General features: G+C 37.6%; 1 protein-coding gene and 2 long non-coding RNA genes across 5 annotated transcripts in view; 1 reads left to right on the top strand and 2 right to left on the bottom strand.

The window, feature by feature from the left end:
• Window positions 1-21,859, bottom strand: part of LOC113436178 (uncharacterized) — a 301,149-nt gene that overhangs the window by 128,406 nt on the left and 150,884 nt on the right. The window lies entirely within an intron of this gene.
• The window catches only part of PTPRC (protein tyrosine phosphatase receptor type C), an 89,896-nt gene that overhangs the window by 57,090 nt on the left and 10,947 nt on the right, over window positions 1-21,859 (top strand). For all 3 annotated transcript variants that reach the window (XM_087930304.1, XM_087930303.1, XM_026700455.2), the window contains 18 exons: window positions 165-269; window positions 980-1,138; window positions 3,020-3,154; window positions 4,509-4,673; window positions 10,095-10,297; window positions 11,075-11,135; window positions 11,263-11,371; window positions 13,192-13,226; window positions 14,344-14,453; window positions 15,144-15,234; window positions 15,372-15,448; window positions 15,585-15,621; window positions 16,640-16,737; window positions 17,616-17,741; window positions 18,346-18,503; window positions 18,850-18,985; window positions 19,724-19,873; window positions 20,657-20,747. In XM_087930304.1, the coding sequence (XP_087786430.1) occupies window positions 165-269; window positions 980-1,138; window positions 3,020-3,154; window positions 4,509-4,673; window positions 10,095-10,297; window positions 11,075-11,135; window positions 11,263-11,371; window positions 13,192-13,226; window positions 14,344-14,453; window positions 15,144-15,234; window positions 15,372-15,448; window positions 15,585-15,621; window positions 16,640-16,737; window positions 17,616-17,741; window positions 18,346-18,503; window positions 18,850-18,985; window positions 19,724-19,873; window positions 20,657-20,747 (2,046 nt within the window). The remainder of the gene's footprint in view (window positions 1-164; window positions 270-979; window positions 1,139-3,019; window positions 3,155-4,508; window positions 4,674-10,094; window positions 10,298-11,074; window positions 11,136-11,262; window positions 11,372-13,191; window positions 13,227-14,343; window positions 14,454-15,143; window positions 15,235-15,371; window positions 15,449-15,584; window positions 15,622-16,639; window positions 16,738-17,615; window positions 17,742-18,345; window positions 18,504-18,849; window positions 18,986-19,723; window positions 19,874-20,656; window positions 20,748-21,859) is intronic.
• On the bottom strand, window positions 16,102-21,764 carry LOC148126198 (uncharacterized). The gene is made up of 2 exons (XR_015742952.1): window positions 21,653-21,764; window positions 16,102-18,581 (listed from the first exon to the last, which is right to left on the bottom strand). It is a non-coding gene; the product is annotated as an uncharacterized LOC148126198 (long non-coding RNA).

Raw genomic sequence — 21,859 nt, 5'->3', positions numbered from 1 at the left:
CCTTTCTTTTTCCTCTATTGTTTGTTGAAAACTTCATTCATTTTTCCTCCAGTGTACAGTTTTGTAACCCATCCATTGTATGTAGGAGGTAATTTTCAAGCATTTTTTTAAAACATGAAAAATACTTAAATGAATTCATTTTTCTTTCTCTTCCTCTCTTTCAGATAACAAGCAATTGAATGCAACCGTCACTAATATTACAATAAATTTATTTTGGGACACTGATGATAAGTGTGAATTGAAATATTCATATTGTTGTTTCCCAAAGGGTAGGATTTTTTTTTAAAGCGATCAGTTGGCATTTAATCTAAAATTAATGGGGAAATCAATGAGTACTTTGTATATAAGCATTTCACCTTATAAAAGATAAAGGCAATATTATAAAAATATTTAAAGAATCTGAGTTTTCATGTATGCTCTTGTAAGAAGTCCTCATTGAGCAACTGACTTATACAGTGATGAAAAGTGGCTTTGTGTCCAGTCCTCACATTTATGACTTTCAAACATTTGTAAAGCAAAAGAAAGCTGAAGAAAGATTATAAGCACAGCCATGGTTTCATTTAGTGACTGCTTCATCTAACAATCAAATTTTGGGTCCCAATTATGGCCACTACAGGAGGACTATAGTGTAGTACTATTGTAGTACTATTATTTATTAAGTAAAGCAGTGGATTGCCTTTAGAGTGATTTATATTCAATTGTAGATCTAATTTTTTTCTCTCCTTGGAATACGAAATCGTTATTTCCTTCTTTAAAAATCAAATCAAAACTCATCATGCAGGTCAAAATTCTCAACTCTGGATGTTCCTGAGCATTTAAATTTACAGAATTCTCAATGATGCTTATATGTTTTGAGAATTCTAGGAGTTGAAGTTTACAAATTGGGAGGACAATTATATCCAGGGTTGGCAAGACTATTAAAGATGTAGAATCTTCCAGATGCCTGGATTTCAGCAATCACTTTTGTCATTCCTTACAGGTAATGAGTCTAGTGCCATTTGTGATGAAGGAAAAAAGTCACAGTATCTGTTTAAGGTGTTACCCAACACAAATTATACATGCAATTCAAGTATTCAAGGATTACGTTTTCTTAACAAACCAGTACGTCAAACACATGAGTTAACAACAGACTATGGAAGTGAGTATCACACCGTGATTTTTTAAAATATTTTGTTGCTTACAGCTTACTAAATTTGCCCAGAAACTTAATCTTTCTACATGTGTTTAAACAGGAAGAGATATGTATTGAGATCCTGGTAACTGATAATTGGTAAAATATATCATATTATAATGCTAAATCAGCCAAATTCATTATAAACAGCCAGGTCCATAGGGAAAATGGAGGCAGAGTTGTCAAGTCTGGTCATTCTGCTCAGCTTGCATTTTAGTCTTACTAGCCAACCTCTGAATAATTTTAATGGAAACTAACTGAACTGATTCCTTTCCTAAAAAGATTTTTTCAGAACTATGGAATCAGACTCAAGGATTACACATCTCTGGTAGGATATGCTTAGAATCCTGTGAATGTTTCCATACAATGAATGCTGTAGACTGATGCTGTAGAGCAGGGATGTCAAACTCCCAACCCATGGACCGGATGCATCAGGCACTGGCCATGCCCATGCCCAGTTTACTGAAGGGGGAAAAATTCCAGATACATCATGTGATTCTGCTGTGATGACGTGAGTTTGACACCCCTACTGTAGAGACTTCATAGATATCTGGAAAAGCATGACTTTACTTTTGCCTAGCCAACGGCAAACCAACACAGTTTTTTAATTAAGATGGAAAACTCCATAATTAAAGCCCTCTGACTAAAGCATAGGATGGCTCTTTAATCTCATTATCACAGGATAATGAGATTAAAGAGAGTTAGCCCAAGATGAGATAGCCATTAAAGATAGGAATGGCACTAGTTTCTGATTCCTCCTTGTGAAGGTAACTTACTTCTTTTCAGGACCAAAGAAATCATGCATATTAAGAGTGAATATGCATTCAACATTTAGCTTGGCCCAAAGTCTACGGTCATCTAAAAGATGATGTTAATGCTTAGGATCTTGTTAATTTTTTACTCCTTTCTTCAAATTTTTTTGTTTGGTGCAACAGTATAAACAGTATATGATCTTGAGAACATTAGTTATCTTGGGACTTTAGATTAGATTGAGAAAAGCCTGGAACTCAATGCTATTAATTGCTGCTGAGAAAATTAGATAGATATGTCCATAGCACCATAAGGGATCAAGCTGAATTCGAAGGAGTCATAACCTCAATTAACAAGAAGATTGTACGTTACTTGGAGAATGTAGGCCATTTGTATTTTGATTTTCCAAAATCCTCAATAACTTGAAGATTTTGTTGTTGTTATAAATTCTCTTTCTCTCTCTGCACACAGGCCACAGGATAATTGCACATATTTACATCCCTGTGCCACATTTAGCATAGGGTTGACTGTTCATCTCATCCAATAAGAAGTAATTGGGAATGATTAACTGTCCTTATAGTCACTAAAAAAATATGACCAATTAAAAATGACGAAAGTTTATGATCCATTGTTCATGGGCTCAGCTGACAGGATATTCTAGAGACCAATATGTGATTTCTAAAGAGAAGTATTTTGTGGAAAGGGGAGTTTAGTGTACTTACAAGCCACCCAACTCTCAACAGAGGCTATCACCATACATCTTATCCTGAACTTAAGGAATAAATATCACCTTTGGGCCAAGTAGAAGTTATAAAAGCAGAATTGGAATTGAAGTGGTCGATCTGTGTGGGTGACTAACATCACGTAGGACTTGCTGGTCTTGTATCCTTACTCTGTTTGGAGTTGATAAACTTTTCTAAGACCTGAAATTCCTGACATTTTCTGGAAATACACAATCTACTGCTTGACATTGGTTCTATTTCCCTTCTGTAAAGTCTTGGTAGTCATGGTTTATATTGCTCGTATTCTGTTGTTGTTGTCATGTCCCAGAGATTGTTATTTTATCATTACTTGTTTTTCTGTTAATTTTTGTATCAGTACCAGACCCACCTAAAAGCTGTCCATTATATCCAACTAAAGAAAGTGTAACAGTTGCTTGGAGTGCACCACAAAACCTGAGAAATGGCCCTATTCATGGTTATAATATCAAAATACTCAATGCTGAAACTGATCGTACGTATATATAATAATACTAATACTACTATTGCTATGTACTACTGGTATGTATTTCTAATTGTCTGAAAGCACCTACTCATGCATTTTCAGGATTTGAAAAACATATTTTCAAAATTTTCTGGATGGATAATTGTGGATAAATCATGGTAAATAAACCATGGTAAATAGCTGCCCTTGTTCATGTCTTTTCCTAGTAATAGGTTTCCTCTATTGATCTCTGTTAATTTCAAGGATATTTTCAGAGTAGTTTTCTAATCTTTATTACTAACACTGAAAATAGTTTGATTTTGTATTGATTCCTCCAAGTGGAAGGAGTTCTCCTTTCTTTAGACCCCATGTATCTTGAAAGTATCAACCCACTGTTTCAATTAGCAGACAGACATGGCAGATATTGGTGGAGCACAGTGGTTATTCCTCAGCCACTCTTTCTGGACCTCAAATTATACCCTCTCTCTTGGAAGGTGGGGCAATAGATGCAGTGGTGGGACTCCATTTTTTTTTACTACTGGTTCTGTGGGCGTGGCTTGGTGGACATGGCAGGGGAAGGATACTGTAAAATGTCCAGTCAGAGGTGGTATTTGCCAAACATCAGCCTAGAGTTCTAATCTCATGATCCATTATGTTTTTTAGGAGACTAATTTCCCCAAGTAAATAGACAGTCAGACGATAGAGCTAGAATTTAGTGGAATGGGATTCTCAATCTTCCAAATTCCAGCATTAACACCAATAATAATTGCCTCAATGTTTACACACATTTGAAGTGAACAATATATTGTTATCTGGGGAGGGAAAAACCTTGTAAACTATAATAAATATTCTGAGGTAAAAATCAATTCAGGGTAAATTAATCAAAACAAAATATTATTCTGGAATAAGGTAAGAAATTTTAGTTTGCACTGGAATGTATATTTACTTCTACATCTAATTCATATTAATATAGAACTTGAAGTTAGTTAATACTCAAACTGCACCATTTTAGTTTTCTAATTTTAAAAGATATATTAGAGAAAAATCTATTTATTTATAAAAAAGAATGTTCATAAATGCATTGTTAAAGAAAATTGCAATAACTGTCTAATACACAAAACTACAAATGAAATGGATATGTTTGAAAAAATACAAATAAAAATACATAAAAATCTTAAACTTTAAAAAATAGATCTGTTTGACAAATGAAACTTGCTGGATTCAGGAAAAAAATAGATGTTCATCCATCTATCTATATTTTGGCAATCTTAATGGGAGATTGGTTTCCTTCTATGAAAATAAATGCCAATAATTATTTCTGAATTTGTGCCTCTGCATCAACATTATTTATATTTGAATATATTTATGCTTTTAATATTTGCAGGTATTCTAAGAAGTATGAGAGAAAATAATAACATGCACCATAAAATGACTGATTTAGAACCTTACACAGAGTATAAAGTGATGGTATGGGCATACACAGAGAAAAAAAATAATCTACTACTTGAGGGGGATCCCTGTATTAGTACTACTACGACTCTGCCAACACGTAAGTTGTGAATATTTAGTTGTGAATATATAATTATGGGGTAAGGTTATTATCACAATAAATATTATTGTTATTATTTATTACATTGATATGCTATTTGACCCCCAGTGACTCTGGTGGTTATACATAAAAGTGCCATCATGTGTACTTCACAAGTGCACAAGTGGGGCACAGAACTCAGGACTGCTGGCTGAACAACCAGGGCCAGCAGCTGCAGGACTGCAAAGAGAAAGTGTTTAAAGGTGACGGTTTCCCCTCTCAAATTGTGTCTGATTCTAGGGACAGTGTTCATTCTGTTTCTTAGTCAAGGAAGCCATTCTTGTCCAAAAACATTTCTGTGGTCACATGGCCAGCATCACTATATGCCAAGGTGCATGAATCCTTCCTGCCAAAGTGGTACCTATTTATCTATTTACATTTGCATGCTTTCGAACTGCTAGATGAGGAGAAGCTGGTACAAGTAATGGGAACTCATCCCATTGAGCAGCATTCAGTTCTAAAACTGGGATGTTCCTTTCCACCTGACAAACTCAGCACCTTTAACTGACCCATTGCACCTCCAAAGGGGTTTACCTGTTGCAAATGACCCAAGAGTTAAAAACAAAATGATGATGATGATGATGATATCCATTCAGTTGTGTCCAGTAGTGGGATTCAAAAATTTTTTACTACCGGTTCTGTGGGTGTGGCTTGTTTAGTGGGCGTGGCTTGGTGGTCATGTGGCCAACTGGGCAAGGTGGTGCGGCACCTTGCTGCCAGTGACATCGAGTTGGCCACGCCCACTCAGTCACATGATCGATGCTGCAGAGACAGGGTGATTTCCCACATACCTTCCTCCCCTCCTCCTCAGCCCTTGGGCTGACCCAAAAAAGTCCAACTAAAGATCATGACTGCCTGCCAAGTCTGCCTGCCGAATGGGTTTTGTCTTGGAGTGGGGTTTTTTTTTTGCCAGAACCAGAAGCCCCTCAGAGATAAATTTGCAGTGCCAAATCTTACTGTACCTCATTGTTGTGGCACTGCCTGGTGCTGCTGCGGCTGCCTGGCTGCCCAAGTAAAGAACCACACCAGCTCAAGGTGACTCTGAGGAGCAAGAGGGGAAGCCAAGGTTCTCGCCTCTTAGCAGTCAACTTCACTCTCTCTTGCTCCGGTTAGGTGCTCCCGGTGTGCACAAGGAGCGTGAAGGAAGACTTCTCAGGGGCTACACCTCTCCCAATGATGAGTTGGCAGTGATCTAACGAAACATCTTCCAGCTCTTAAAGATTGACTTTAAGAGCACCCCCGTGGAAGAAGCTGAGAACGAGAGCAAAAGTAGTGGGGGCGGGGGTGACAGGGACATGGGATGGATCCCTCCAAGGTCCCCTCCCGGGTGACAGCCAGGACTTTGACACCCCCTCTTTTTCTCAGAGGCACAGTGTCTGCCTCCCTTTACACTTCTTGTGGAGGGACACACATGCCCGTCACCCCTGCTGCCACTACTTTTGCTCTCAGTTCTCAGCTTCTTGCATGGGGATGCTCTTAAAGTCAACTTTTAAGTGGTCCCGGGACATCCACCCACCTGCCCGGTGCCCACCCTCCCAGAGCACACTTTCTTCTTTCTCCTGGCAAACACTCCTCTTCCAGCCTGGCCCAGCCAGCCACCAAGTGACCAATGTCCTGGGGCTTCTCTCCCTCCTTGTTGCAAGATGACTGCAGCTGCTGCATGTTTTTTGGTGCAGCTGCAGCCCAACAGCTGCACCGAAAGAAGCATGCCCTATTCTATATGCCAGGCCCTGCAAGTCCGAGCAGCCGGCACATAGAACAGGGCTGCAGTGGACCATTGGAGAAGTGGAGCAAAGCTGGAGATCAGTAGCTGCCTCTTTTGCAGCACAGAAATGCTACCCAAATTGGCCGGCTGGTCTTCTCTTTCTCCATCTTTTGTTTTGTATGGCCAAGGGGGAGGAGATCAGCCAGCCAAAGGGGCAGCTGCTGGAGGTGACTCTTTTTCAGTTTCCAGCCATCTCTTTTGGGCAGAAATCCTCCCCAAATTGGCCAGCTGGTCTCCTCCTCCTTCTTGGCCATACCGAACAAATAGGCGGAGAAGGAGGAGACCAGCCAGCCAATTCGGGGAGGCTTCTTGCACTGCGAAAGAGGCAGCTACTGATCTCTGGCTTCACTCTACTTCTCCAATGGTCTGGTGGCACCCTGTTCTATGCACTGGTTACTCAGACTTGTTGGGCCCAGCACATAGAACAGGGCATTTTTCGGTATGGCTGCTAGACTGCAGTTGCACCAAAAAAAGCACTCCGCAGCTGCAGGCATCTTACAACAAGGGGGGTGAGAAGCCCCGGGACATCCACCCACCCTGCAGGCTGGGCCGGGCTGGGCTGGAAGAGGCTCATCTGCCGGGAGAAGGAAGAAAACATGCTCCAGGAGGGTGGGAGGTGGGCGGATATCCCGGGGTTGCTGCACATGCACACTGCATGTATAGTGGCTGCACATGCAGTGCACATGTGCAGCAGCCCTGGGACATCCGCCAGAGCTGTGCCAGAGCTACCACATGGTAGGGAAAACTAGGAGGGCGACTGGGGCAAGTGGGCAACTGGGCAACCGGATCGGCAGAGTAGCCAGCCAGGGGTCGCCACTGGTTCAGTGTCCCATGCCACATCACCAGTTACCAGTTTACCCGAACCAGTGTGAACCGGTTGAATACCACCTCTCGTTGTGTCTGACTCTCAGTGATTCTACAGGCCAGATCTCTCCATATCTTCCAGTCTTGCACTACTTCTTTGAGTCTTTCTATAATTTGACTGCTATCAGCTTTGGATGGTGTCCAGTCACCATGTTCTTTCACAGCCTGTTTTCCTTTCACCACTAACTCTTTCCAACATATTGCTTGCTCCAGTAAATTTCCCTGCATGACATGGCCATACCACTGGCATTGACAAAATCATGATCAGTCAATTGCAAAAGGCAAGTTTACTTGAAACAACTTACATCCTGTAATGATATCTTTGATATTATCAACAACACCTGTTTAACCCAGATCCTTGGGAAGGACTCAATAGGTACATTAAAAAAAAAAAATCTAATCCAGCCTAAACAGCTGTCTGACTGCAACCAACCACGATAATATAATTTTTGTTGCTAACCAAGTGTAGAAATGCAATTTCAAAGTATAATCAAGGCCTTGAGCACACGATTTGTTCCCAAAGCTTAGAGATGCTATTTGGAACCAATTAAGTGGTTTGTCTGATTCTGTTGTTGCCACCAAGGGATGGAGGTGGGGGTTTAAACTGTGAATGTTTAACTGTGGATTTTTAATGTTGTATGCCATCCAGAGTCACTATGTGTGAGTTGAGCAACTATATAACAGTAGTGATAGCAATAGCACTGAGAGAGAGAGAGAGAGAGAGAGAGAGAGAGAGATCAATCTTCACCTTTTAGGGCAGTTCAGAACTGTAAAAAATAAAGTAAAATATTAGCTACATTTTATAATTTCACTTAATGTCCCACAAATCGATTTGATTTGTTTCTCACCTTTCTGCCCAAGGTAGCAGATGAAGTCTAAAAACAATCTAGACACTTAAAGATGTTGGAATTACCTTTTGCCTCCAAATGTTCCCTAAAACCAAATGATAATAACATGTGCCACACAGGAAAAAAAAAACCATGAGGTGGAACTTCAATTGTACCACTTTAGCTGCCATTTTGACTTTTGTAACACACCCCATCTGCACAACGCAAAATGAGGATCAAATTGAGAATCAGGGAAAACCAGGATTTTATTTTGAAAAATTATTTTGCTGATTTTCCTAAATCCTGTAAAAATGTTCCTCCTAAAGCTGGGTTGTCAAACTCATGTCGTCATGGTGGCATCATGTGATGTATCGGGACTTTTTTCCGCTTCACTAAACCAGGCATGGGCATGGCTCGCTCATGACACATCTGGCCCACGAGCCGGAAGTTTGAAGCCCTGTTCTAAAGTATCAACCAATGTAAAGCTTATAATTAATATACTGCTAATGAAGTTTTGGAGCATTTTATGGATTGCATTCATCATCATTGTTTGTGGAAATAAATTTTAAAAGGGAGGAAAGAATTCTGTGTCACAAAGAATATCAATATCTGAGTATATAACCCTCATGGCTAGAAAAAAAAAACATGTGTTTTTGTGGGGTGAAGAGGAGAAGAAATTATTGAAAATATAGGTTTATTTTCTTGAAGATGAATGCTAGTGAAATAGTGAAAATATCTAGCATCTACAATATAGCATCTATATTGTAGAACTGGGACAATATATTTTATGTACAGATAGTCCTTGTTTAGCAACTGCCTTAGTTAATGACCATTTGTAAAAGTGACAGTAATAAATACTAGTAAAAGTAATCACTTCCCAACCAATGCACACATTTAGGACAACAAAAATATCCAGTGCAAAACTGATTATGGTCTTGTCAGTTTCAGACAGCAGCAGCCAGTGACCCAGAGTTCTGATCAACTAATTAAGGTCACAGAGCTGACCTTGTCATTGTGGTTAGTACTTTTTATGGAACTGCTGCAGAGAAAAACAACTCAGAAAGACGTACAGGCAGTCCTCAAATTACCACCACGACTGAGCCCAAAATTTCTGTTGCTAAGTGAGACATTTGTTAAGGGAGTTTTGCCCCATTTTCTTGACACAGTTGCTAAGTGAATCACTGAAGTTGATAAGTTAGTAACCCAGTTGTTAAGTGAACCTGGCTCCCAGTAGTAGGATTCAATTTTTTTTATTACCGGTTCTGTGGGAATGGCAGGGAAAGGATAATGTAAAATCTCCAGTCAGAAGCAATATTTGCCAGTTCTCCAAACTACTCAAAATTTCCACTACCGGTTCTCCAGAACTGGTCCGAACCTGCTGAATACCACCTCTGCTGGCTTCCCCATTGACTTTGCTGGTCAGAAGGTTGCAAAAGGTGACCGTGTGACCCTGGGACACTGCAAGAGTCATAAATATGAACCAGTTGCCAAGCATCTGAATTTGATCCCATCATCAAGGGGATGGTGCAAAGGTCGTAACTGTGAAAAATGATCATAAGTCACATTTTTCAGAGCCGTTGTAGTTTTGAATGGTTACTAAACAAACTGTTGTAAATTTAGAATTATCTGTTGCTTGTTTAAGCAATCTCTTGGCCCTGGAAGGGAACAAAAAAGGGGGGAAATGGGTTAAACACAGGACACTGTATAAAGGAATTTTATTTGAGTGAAACAGCAGCAACCAGTGAATTTCACAGTGTCCATCACTGTCTCATTCTTAGTCACGTCTTCACATATTGATCATTTGGCTTAACAGCTGATTGCAATCATTAAAAAAAAGAACTACCTGAAATTGCTGAAGCATTCTGATTCCTGCGCTTTTAGTGCTGCTTATTTTCTTTTAATGAAAACCATTTTAATTTTCAACAGAACCAAGTCCTTTGAAAAAACTTGAGTTAAGCATATCCAAAGATGGAAACAATATTGTAGAAGTTTCTTGTGTGGGACCAGAGAAATTAAATGGACCTCAGTCAGTCTATACATTAAAATGGGATAGCGGTGATAAAAAGAGCTTCAACAATTGCAAATTCAAAGTGGACAACCTTTCTTTTTTGAAAACATACACTTTTCAAGTAAGTTGCATTGCTCTAAACTCGAGACTGAGATATTTCACTCCCCCCCCACCCCAGTACATTATATCTATCTGCTTATTCATCAATCAGTGAAGTCAAAATTTTGAGAAAAGAATGAATTAAATTGATGGCCTGAATCAGTCCTTCAGCAAGCTACTGGATTGGGTAAAGGATGCCATGTCCACAAACCAAAATTGCTGTTTGTGCTTGGTTAATCTGGTGATTAAATTCAGGACACACTGTTCTGGGATGGATTACTCCAAAATTATAAGAGCAACACTTAGCAGTACTCGGATCTATCATTGTCATTAGTAGTTGTCAATTGACAAGTAGTTTCAAGGACCAAGTGTATCTTTTATCCCTTTGGTCAGATGTAGTAATTACATCCTTATCTGGCCAGGGGTACCCTGCAACCATTTTTTAAACAGGACTAAATCAAGTACAGTCAAATTTCTAATTGAATTAATTAATTAATTAACATCCAAGCCATTTCCTTAAAATTAACATGTATCTGGCATTGAACACTTGGGCAGTCTCCTTTGCAATTCTTTTTTTAATATAGTATCAAAGCTTTCATCTTCTTCATAAATGAGGGCAAGGTGAAAAATTTATTTTCTTATTTCTATTTTGTATTTTTGAGCTGATTCTTATAGCTCCTTAAGACATTTATATTCTTAATGAAGGTTTCATATGGTATAGCTTTCATAAAAGTTTGTGCAAGAGTTTGTTTTTGCTCCATTTCAGGTCTCTGCATTTATTGTGTCTTCTTCTTACCAGGTACTTGTTTCCAATGGATATTATTCTACAGAGCCAATATCGGAAAAAATAACCACCAAGTGTATGTTAACATTTTAAAAATTCCTTTTAATTTACTGATTAGTTTAATTTGCATACTGAAAACACAGGATGCTAACAAAATGTTGACATTTCCAAAACTCATTGTTCCATTTCATCTCATTCTACAGATGATATTAAAGCTGTCATTGGATTCTTGGCATTCCTGATTATTGTAACCGTTTTGGCTTTACTTCTTGTCTTGTATAAAATATACATCCTTAACAGAAAGAACTCAAGGTAACTTTGTGAAATGCATTCCTTTCCTCGCCTAAGTGTGTATGACAATCATAGGAAAACTGCACCCTGATCTGTCCCATTACATATGCCTGGAAGAGAACACTTGGGCAGCTTCTCTGTTGCAAATGAGCTGTACAATTATCATTGTCATTGTGTTGCAAAAAATCATAGAAAATTTTACACAAAATTATAGACAGAATTCTTTATTATTATCACAATTACAGTTAGCTGTATTCAAAATAGAGAGTAATGCCTTCCAGATTTTAACCACGGTACTTATATATGTCCCTCCCCTCAGTTGATTGATTTATTTTGATTTTATGAAAGTTCATTGCAATTCTGATTTTCTGAGGGGAATGGTTTTATTCAGATAGTCCTCAACTTACGATTGCAATTGGGACCAGCAGAGGTGGTATTCAGCAGGTTCTGACCAGTTCTGGAGAACCGGTAGTGGTAATTTTGAGTAATTTGGAGAACCCTGCAAATACCACCTCTGACTGGAGATTTTACAGTATCCTCCCCCTGCCATGTCCACCAAGCCACGCCCACAGAATCAGTAGTAAAAAATTTGAATCCCACCACTGGGGATCAGAATTTATGTTGCAAAACATGGTGGTTATTAAACGAGTTGCACCCAATGTTATGATATTTTTGCTACGGTTGTTAACTGAATCATTGCAGAAGTGAATCACTGCAGCTATTAAATAAATCACGCAATCATTAGATGCATCCAACTTTCCCCATTGACTTTGTTTATTGGAAGTCAACTAGGAAGATCTCCAATTGTGATCACATGACCCGAAGTGCCAAGTTCTTGATTTTTGATCACCTGAGCATGAGGATGGTACAACAGTGGTGAGGACCAGTCACAATTCTTTTTTTTGTTCAGCACTGTTGGAACTTCAAACAGTCACTGAACAAACATTTCAATTGAGAACTACCTGTATTAATATTTTGGCCTTCTTCATTTAGCTCTTAATAGTAATGTTTCCTTTTTAGAATTTATTTCTCTTTAACATTACTTGCAATCGCTTTTTAGTATCTTAAGTATCTTTTGTGTACTTCTTTCATTTATTTACCTTTTCTTTTGGTTTTTATTCTCCTTGGAACTTGATAATTTATATATATATATATATATATATGACCATAATGAACCTGTACTTAGATTGAACATTTAGAAAGATGCTGGTTCAGTTCCAGCCAGCAAGTCTGAAAGATAATCTTTTCTTTTTCTGTCTTCCCCTCCCCTAACTTTTCCCCAGTAACTATCCATTTTTGTGCATTTATTATGTACGTGCAATACATAGACCTTCCTACTAATTCTTGATACCAAGTGTCCAGATAGTTCTTGAATTAGGTGACCTGCCTTAACACAATCATCATATGAAGGTTTTTCTGGTTCAGACCCTGGTAAAAGGATCTGAGCCATGCATTGAAGCCATGCCTGTCTTACGATCTGCAAATAGAGTGAAACCAGTTTCAAGTAGTCTCCAGGGGAATCAATTAATGACACTGTAATGTAGATCAGGAATATGCTCAGTTGTACATCAAGAGTGAGGCTGTCCTCATGTTTATCTTTTAAAAAATGTGGCATTTGAAATAGTTGTTAATATGCAACAGAGGAGCACACTCTGCTGTGCTGGGTCTTTGTGAGCAGAAGGGGAACCTGCTCTTTTTCAAAGCTGGAGTAGCAGAATTAGAAAAAAAAAAGGCTTACTATGCTCACATTCAAACTACATCATGTGCATACTCATTAATATCTATTAAAAATAATATTTTGTTCTCACCATTCAATTCTATCTCTTGATGTATTTTTGCAGTGATGAAGAAGAAGGAGTAAGGCTTGTAACAAGAGGTAAATATTTAAAAATTCTAGAAAGTACAGGATTCTTGAAATGGTACTATGAAAGGTTTTTTTCCAGAGGTTCATAAACCCCATTGCTACATGGAATTCTCTAGCCCAATGAGTTTTCCTGTCCTGCTTCTGAACTAAGGTGCAACAAAGAGAAATTCTGAGCACAATGTTGTCTCTTTCATCATCCCTTCTTACATCAGTGGATACATGGCCTATATATCAATGGAATTAGCATGCCCTCATTATTACTGTGAAAATAACCGTGAAAAGCGGGGGCCACTCTTTATTTTATTTAGTTTATTCTCTCTCTTTTGCTCAGAAATGAAGTTTTAGCTTTGTTATGATGTCATTTTAAGCGGTGAATCTAAACTTCATTCAGAATAATTTCACATTTCTTCAGAGCCTTTTCGAGAGTTTCTAATACAAAGAACACATGGGCTAAACTAGCTACTTTAAAAGACTTTTGTTTTTCCTTTGTAAATGAGGACCAAATTTAATGACATAAAAGTCATCTTGCTCTAATTCAGGCTGGATTGTAAATAGAATGTGGCCTGATTAGCATCACAAAAATTATACAATATGTGGGAAAAGACAAATTCTTTCCTGATCCTCGATCAAAACAAATTTCAAAGCCTTTGTGGCTATATATGGATTTTTTAAAAGTGCAATTAGCACCATTGAAGAATGTTAAAAACAGTATCTAAAAGTAATACCCATGTATAACATTTTTTTCCTGAAAAAAAAAAAGGAATAAGTACAAGAAAAATGTATGTTTCCTTCACCTCAATGTTCTCAAACTTGGCAAATGTAAGGCTCCAAAACGAAAGATGGAAAAACTGTTGCTATAAATTACAGTTGTATGACCATATTAATTTTAGGCACTGTTTTATTTGCTTCTCTTTATTTGCTTAAATGCATATGCCATAAGTGAATTAAATGCCCTTGGATTGAATAGTTTAGTAGTAAGTTTTAAAGCTTAACTCATTGAGTTCAGGCAGCAAACCCATTCAATAATTTTGACACATGTGCTCAAGCATGTATTGAATTACAGTTTCATTACACATATTAGAAGCTATGAGCATAGGCTTATCTGGAAGTGTTTCTACCTCTTTTAAAGATGATGAAAGACACATGAAGAATATAGACCCAATCCCTGCCGAGTTATTGTGGGAAGCTTACAAGAGAAAAATAGCAGATGAAGGAAGGCTTTTTCTGGATGAATTTCAGGTTAGTATCCCAATCGAAAATCTAAGGAAGGTTTATGTATGGTCTTGGTGGTTAGCTTTTTTTAGTAGATAGTTCCCACCCTAAGAGTCTCACACCTTTTAATTCTTTTACTTCCTTTCAATATCAGGGAGCAGCGTGGTGAACTAAAGCTAGATCTCTTGCCTAACAAACAGGAGATATTTAGCAGATATTTCTCTCTCTGGGCGTAATTAGTAATTGTCTGCTGCAAACTCTCCATAGGCATCAGGAAGGGTGTCCAGCCAATAAATACTCAGTTCCAATCAGTCGCCCTGACCCCACCCTAAAGCAAGAGATTTCAGGGTCTTTTTAAAAAGCCCCCCTTTCAATATCAGGGAGATTAGATATGTCTGAATAGGGCTATAACAGTCTCTTCATAATAATCTGAAGTATGTATTTGGAAAATGAAGATAAGCATCTTTATGTCACCATTCAGATTAAATTACTTATTTAATAGGCCTGAATTATTGTTATTTCTATATAGGTTTATTTAGAACTATATCCTGCTGATTGATTTGGATCTTATGCTAAACAAATGGAAATAGAAAACTGGATTCAGAATAGCGAGCAAAAAGCAAAAAACAAACAACCAAGGATTCATCTTCTTTGTCTGAGTTTATAATGTTTTTTTAACCTAAAGTTTTTGGCTCAGATGGATATTGTCTTTTGCAGAGCATTCCCAGAGTCTTCAGTAAATATCCCATAAAAGAAGCACGCAAACCTTATAACCAGAACAAGAACCGTTACATCGATATCCTCCCTTGTAAGCACATCATGCAAACATGAACTTTTCAACTTCTTGTTCCCCCGCCTGCTTTCAAAAAATTATACCAAACTAACAGTATTGATTGATTGACATTCTTGATCTTGATTTTTTTTTTTTTGTTTCCATATGAAAAGATGATTACAATCGTGTGGAGCTTAACACAAGCCCCGGGGAACAGGGATACGACTACATAAATGCAAGCTATATCGATGTGAGTGACTTTCATCTAAAATGTGCAAACTCATACTCAGACATTATTCAGCATCTTCTAACTCTTAGACTTTACAGATATCTTTTTTTTCAGAACCCGTACTTGCAGGATAATAATATATGACTTTCTATCATAGGGTTTTAAAGAAATGAAAAAATACATTGCTGCACAAGGTTTGTATTATCTTTCTGACTTTGAATAGCACATAGAAATGAATTAATACAATCATTACTGTCTCTATTTTCTCTATTTTCTCTGATTATGTGTGGAGTATGTAAAAATAATATATAAATGGGAAAACCTAAGCAATTTAAGAAAAACATAGAAACTTTTTTTAAAAAAATAATCTTTTGTTGCATATAATTTTTGTTATACAAAAACTGCTAATATTTACATTAGGTTTTACTGAGATGTTGGTCTCTAGGTAACCCTTGATAACAAATGCCATTTTATCTTCCTAATTTCTGTTCTTTAATTAGACATTATGCTTGAATAAAATAAATGGAATTGAGTGAAAACAATATAAAACAAATAGAGAAGAATAAAGAACTAAAAAGTTACAAATAAAGCAAAAAGGAAAGGGAAAAACAATAAAAATACCAAACCTACTCTCCAATCTTGTCTGTTAATTGATACAAAATTAGTTCAGAGTCTGAGAGTCAACAAATTTTATTTAGCCAACTTCCAGAATGTAGTACACAATCAGGAAATACTTAATTGCCTAGATTTTGGTGCCCTATATCTAGAAGGCACATAAAAAGCTATCCAAACATTTCAGTACAATCTACTTAAAACAGCTCCTGAAAGAACTTTGCAGCAGATTCTGCCAAATATCATTCTTCATTCAGCTAAAATGTATACAGTTAATGCATCCAGAGTCAGGTGGCATACAGATTTAATAAATGATTATTATTAAAATATACAAAAATGCATGAGAATATGAATATTTTCATGTGTGTTTCTCTCGTGCTAGTTCAGTTTGAAGGAAGTAATATTCTGCTAACCACTGAAAAAGAATGCTTTTGCAAATATTCATGCTGAGAGAAAAACAATTACAAACCAAAGAAGCTATGGGATGCAATCCATAGGGCTGGAGAAAGGAAAACTCTGTGACATTTCAATTGACAAATTAGCCCATCCCTAATTATCACCTTGAAATGGTTCACGTGATCAAAGTAATATTTTTGGCAGGTCCCAAGGAAGAGACAATAGATGATTTCTGGAGAATGATCTGGGAACAAAAAGCAACCATTGTTGTCATGGTGACTCGCTGTGAGGAAGGCAACAAGGTGAGTGGAAAATACCCATTGTGTTATTTATTAGTTCCTTTACTTAGAAAAAAAATTCCACTTTTAAACCATCCATTATTTTGTGTCGATGGCCACTTGAAAGCTGACACAATTTGCTTATCCGATTAATTTAATAGGAAACTTCTTTGCTATAAGCTACCTGAAATGGTACATAATGGTCTTGAGGTTTTGCAATTTGCTGTTTGTTTTATTAAGTGTATTTTAAGCAACTTAATCTGCTTCAGTGAAAAGGTGGTTACAAAACTGGAATGAGAGAAACAAGTGTAGAAAATTATTCTTTTCTATGCTAATGTTAAATCTACACTGGTATGGGGCCATAAAAAAAAGATTTGATTTGATTAGTTTCAAACTGCTGCCATTTTTTTCTGGTGTGATCTGTTTTTTTATTTATGCTATCTAGAAAGAATAAAAGCAAACAACTACTTAGTGTCTTCACCTGTCTTTGGCCAAGCTTGACATGCAGCATACACCCATCTAGCAATAGCAATAGTCCTTAGACTTAGATACTGCTTTACAGTGCTTTACAGCCCTCTCTAAGTGGTTTATAGAGTCAGCATATTGCCTCCAACAATTTGGGTCCTCATTTTACTGACCTCAGAAGGGTGGAAGGCTGAGTCAACCTTGAGCCAGTGAGAATTAAACTGCTGGCAGTTGGCAGAATTAGCCTGCAATACTGCATTCTAATGACTGCATCACCACAACTCTTCTTAATCTAAATATATTTTGCTCTAGTAGTTCATTGTGTAAGAGGAATGTGTATCATTAGTGTGATATACTCACTAACAAAGACAAACTGTAAAGCAGAAAGTGTGTGTTCCTTCCTGCTGAAACAATTGAGCATCTTTCTATTTCCATAGGTCAAATGTGCCAAGTATTGGCCATCAATGGAGGAGGAGACTGCATCTTATGGGGACATTATAGTAAGCATAAATGAATGCAAAATGTGTCCAGACTACATAATTCGAAAGCTGCACATCAACCATGTAAGTAAGAACACCAAAACTTGTAAGAGTTTGCTCAATATTTGTAGAAGGTAATGGGGGTGACCTTGTCAGAATATGCAAGAACTATTACCTAGCCAAAGAGGACTGAAACATTCTTCAGGTACTGAGAAACAAGATAATATCTGGAAGGAACTCAGGCAAATGACTTCCTGATTTACTGGACTATAACAAGTAGATTTTGAACTATATCTGCTATTATAGCCTATATCAGTAAAGTATAATTTTAGTCTTCCAGCGGAATTGATTTTCTCTCTAGTCTACCTGGTGGGACTGACAGAACTAGATATTATCTATGAGACAGTCCATGTAACATCCAGATGATAGTTATAATAGCCAAATGCCTAAAATCATGAGATGTGAACCAGTGTTTATTGACTCATATCTCCTTTTCTTTATTCCACACCAAAATATCTACTATGTAAATTTTGCCTGGTTGGTTAATACTGGATTATCCTGAAGAAGTCTTAACAAAAGTCACTAGGTTGATGGCATTTCATAATCTTGTTCACCTCTGGCCTTCGTCATACTAATCAATGATTGCTAAATAGACTTTCTGATATTTAAATGACCTTTTTTTTTCCAGAGAAGAGACAAGTCAGCAGGAAGAGATGTGACCCACATTCAATTTACAAGCTGGCCAGATCATGGGGTACCTGATGACCCCCATCTTCTGCTCAAGCTGCGCCGCCGAGTCAATACTTTAAGCAACTTCTTTAGTGGCCCAATAGTAGTCCATTGCAGGTAAAATAAGTTTTGTTCAATAAGCTTGTGCTCAATGGATCTTCCTTTACACATGCGGTCAGGTGATACCGATAAAACCTGCATAGTGATAAGAACATACAATTTTTACTAAATGATTTAAGAAATACATTTGCTTAAACTTTACTTAACAATTTAAACCATAAAAGGATGCTTTAAGTGTGTAACTAAAGGAATAAATTTATCGGACATCAAAATCTCTGTGAGTTCAGTTGAACTGATTTAAGAGCAAATCTCAGCATGTTCTCTATAATCCATCAATCTTAACAGTAGCAGCTTGAATGATGCTTGTTGTATTTTTTTTCCTCTTTTATTACGATTATGACAGTGCTGGTGTAGGACGCACTGGAACCTATATTGGGATTGATGCAATGCTGGAAGCATTAGAGGCTGAAGGACGAGTTGATGTCTATGGCTATATTGCAAAATTACGGCGTCAGCGATGCCTCATGGTTCAAGTGGAGGTATATTTCAAGAGTTTGATTAATTAGCACTGCCTTTCTATAATGCATGAGATAATTATCTCCTTTGTTATATTATGAAATTTTACTTCACTTACCCATAATTGTATATATTTCTGCAACAACAACCATAGAATTCAAAGGGACTTATCTCCAGCAAATTCTTTACAAACAAGAGTTCCTATCAGGTCCATTTAACATATATGCTACAGGCATTTTAAAGACTTGTACTTCAGATAGAATAGGGTGGTACTTTGGTACTCAACTGCTTTGAAACTCGTCTAATTTGGTACTCAATGAAATTTTAAGTGAAAATGTTGTCCTGGCACACATCATTTGTTTGGAACTCAATGCACAAGCTAGAATTTGTTGATGTTGTTGCCTTGTGACTCACTACATTGGGCCTGTCAAACTGATGGCCTGCAGGTCAGATATGGCCCATGCAGGTCAAGCCCACCCCGGCTCCACAAAGACAAAAAACATTCTGATACATCATGATACAGCCCGCGATGCGATCTGGATTGACCCCCCTGTACTACATTATTCTTTATGGGGGGAAATTGTTTGGTACTCATCATTTTAGATATGCATCATGCCTCCCAGGATCAATTAATGTTGAGTACCTAGGTAGCATTGTATTTGATTTTGTGCTATATTCAATTGATTCAATTACCAGTCCCATTTTTACTGTAACTTTCCATTACTGCCATTTACAAAATCTGCAATCCTTGGACCCATTAGGCACAGTACATCTTGATCCATCATGCTTTGGTTGAATATGTCCAATTTGGCGAAACAGAAGTCTTTGTTTCAGAACTGCCCAACTATCTCAGTCAGATGAAGAAAAAGGATTCTCTCAGTGAACCTTCTCTGCTGGAAGCTGAATTTCAGGTAAATAAAATTTCTTTCTCTGGCTATACAGAGATATCCAGTCTAGTCTAGTGGCACCAGGCACCAGGCTAGAAAGCAAGAAACCATGAGTCCAAGTTATTCCTTAGCCAGGAAAGCTGGCTGAGTGACTTTAGAACAGTCACTCCTTTTCAGCCCAATCCACCTCACAGGATTGCTATTGTGGGGAAATATGAAGAAGAAGGTGTGTTGGGTATGTTCGCTGGCTTGAGTTATTCCTAAGAATAATAATGATGATGATGATGGGATATAAATAAATGAGGTAGTGCAGTGGCTTAGCCGCAGGAAAACCAGCAGCCCAGGTTCAAGACCTGAGCACTCTGCAATGGAGTGAGTTCCTGTCCTCACCTGACCTCAGCTCCCGCCCATCTAGCAGTTTGAAGCATGCAAATGCAAGTAGGTAAATAGGTACCACTTTGGTGGGAAGATAACAGCACTTAGTAATGTCATGCTGGCCATGTGACCAGCATAACATGGCCTTGAAACAATGAGAACCATCTCCCTTAGTCAGCAATGATTAGCTAAGTAAAATCTACAGGGACTCCTTTTTTATAAATAAATGAATGAAATAAAATAAATACACTAAATGACTGCTTACCTAACACTTTAATTTTAAGCAGAGTTAATACTCTGCATCATTGCCATTTGTTTCTGCTCACTTTAGTTGATTGGCATTTAAAATTAAGTAAACATAGCATAGTGGTGAGATACAGTTTATCATTTCTACTTAACTATAACTTTTCTTTGGTATGTCTGTTTTTTTAGCGAATGCCTTTATACAAGAATTGGCAGAATCAGAAAGCTGGTAGAAAAGAAGAAAACAGACAGAAAAACCGGAGTGCCACAGTAATTCCATGTGAGTATTGAAAGGGGAAATCTGCAAATCATATATTCTGAATTTTACTGTTCTAAATGATCCATGGAATTTTAAATAATATTACATTTTAAAATAATTTGTTTAGACCTTTTATAATGAACTGCATGGAAACTTTCTTTCTGCATCTTCTGCTCCTATGAGAAGTTACACATTTCTCTAAGTAATTTGCAGAAGTAGAGACCCTTAAAAATATTAGCTTTTGCCTCAGTCATTTAAGCGATACAATAAATTTTTTTTTTTTGGGGGGGGTAAAGAAATATAAGATGAATGAACATACTTTTAATTTCTTTGTCATTTTACAACTCCAAGTCCTTCCAATCACCTTTATTTGTTAATTAATTTTATATCCACTTTTTATAAGGACTCAAAATGTTGTACAGATTATTTCCTCCTCCTGCTTTTTTCCCAGAGTAACAACCCTATGAGATGGGTTGGGTTGAGAATAAAGTGGCCCAAAGTTATTCAGTGAGTTTCCATGGCTAAGGATGACCCAGGACCTGGGTTTCTCTGGTGCCTGTCTTTCTAGCTTCCCCGTTGACTTACAGGAAGCAATCAAAGAGCATTGGAAATGACCACAGCTGACCACAGCAGTGTGACAGCATGGCAGTGCTGAAGTGGTCACAACATTTCCAAATTTCAATCCTATGAGTGTAATAATCCTAGATTTTGGGTGCATTCTGTAAGTTTACCCATTTAAGGTACCTTGGTTCAAAAACTGTTGCCTTACAACACATCATTGTACCCAATTGAAGGTTACAAATAGACAGACACTATAGCTTTAGCAGTATACAGATAAATTAACATTAGCATTCTGAAGTTCACATGGAAACCCAGGAGGAACAAACTCAGAGCTTGCAACATAAATACTAAATAGCTATACTGACCCTTGTTTGCCAGCAAGTGGGCTGCTTCTTTTGTACCCAACGAAGGTGTGCATTTTCCGGAGTAGCCCAACAAGATTGAGTGGCATATTTCGTGGTCAACGAATGCTGATTGACTGCTGTAGAAGACAAGAGAGAGGGAGAGAATGAGAAATAGAAAGAAAATTAGAAGAATGGACGAGTGGCACGAAATATCATAGACTCAAGTAG

The sequence above is a fragment of the Pseudonaja textilis genome, chromosome 3 (assembly GCF_049901715.1).
Source record: "Pseudonaja textilis isolate UNSWEBS1 chromosome 3, rPseTex1.2, whole genome shotgun sequence".
Taxonomy (NCBI): Eukaryota; Metazoa; Chordata; class Lepidosauria; order Squamata; family Elapidae; genus Pseudonaja; species Pseudonaja textilis.
This window is presented reverse-complemented; position numbering and strand designations above follow the sequence as displayed.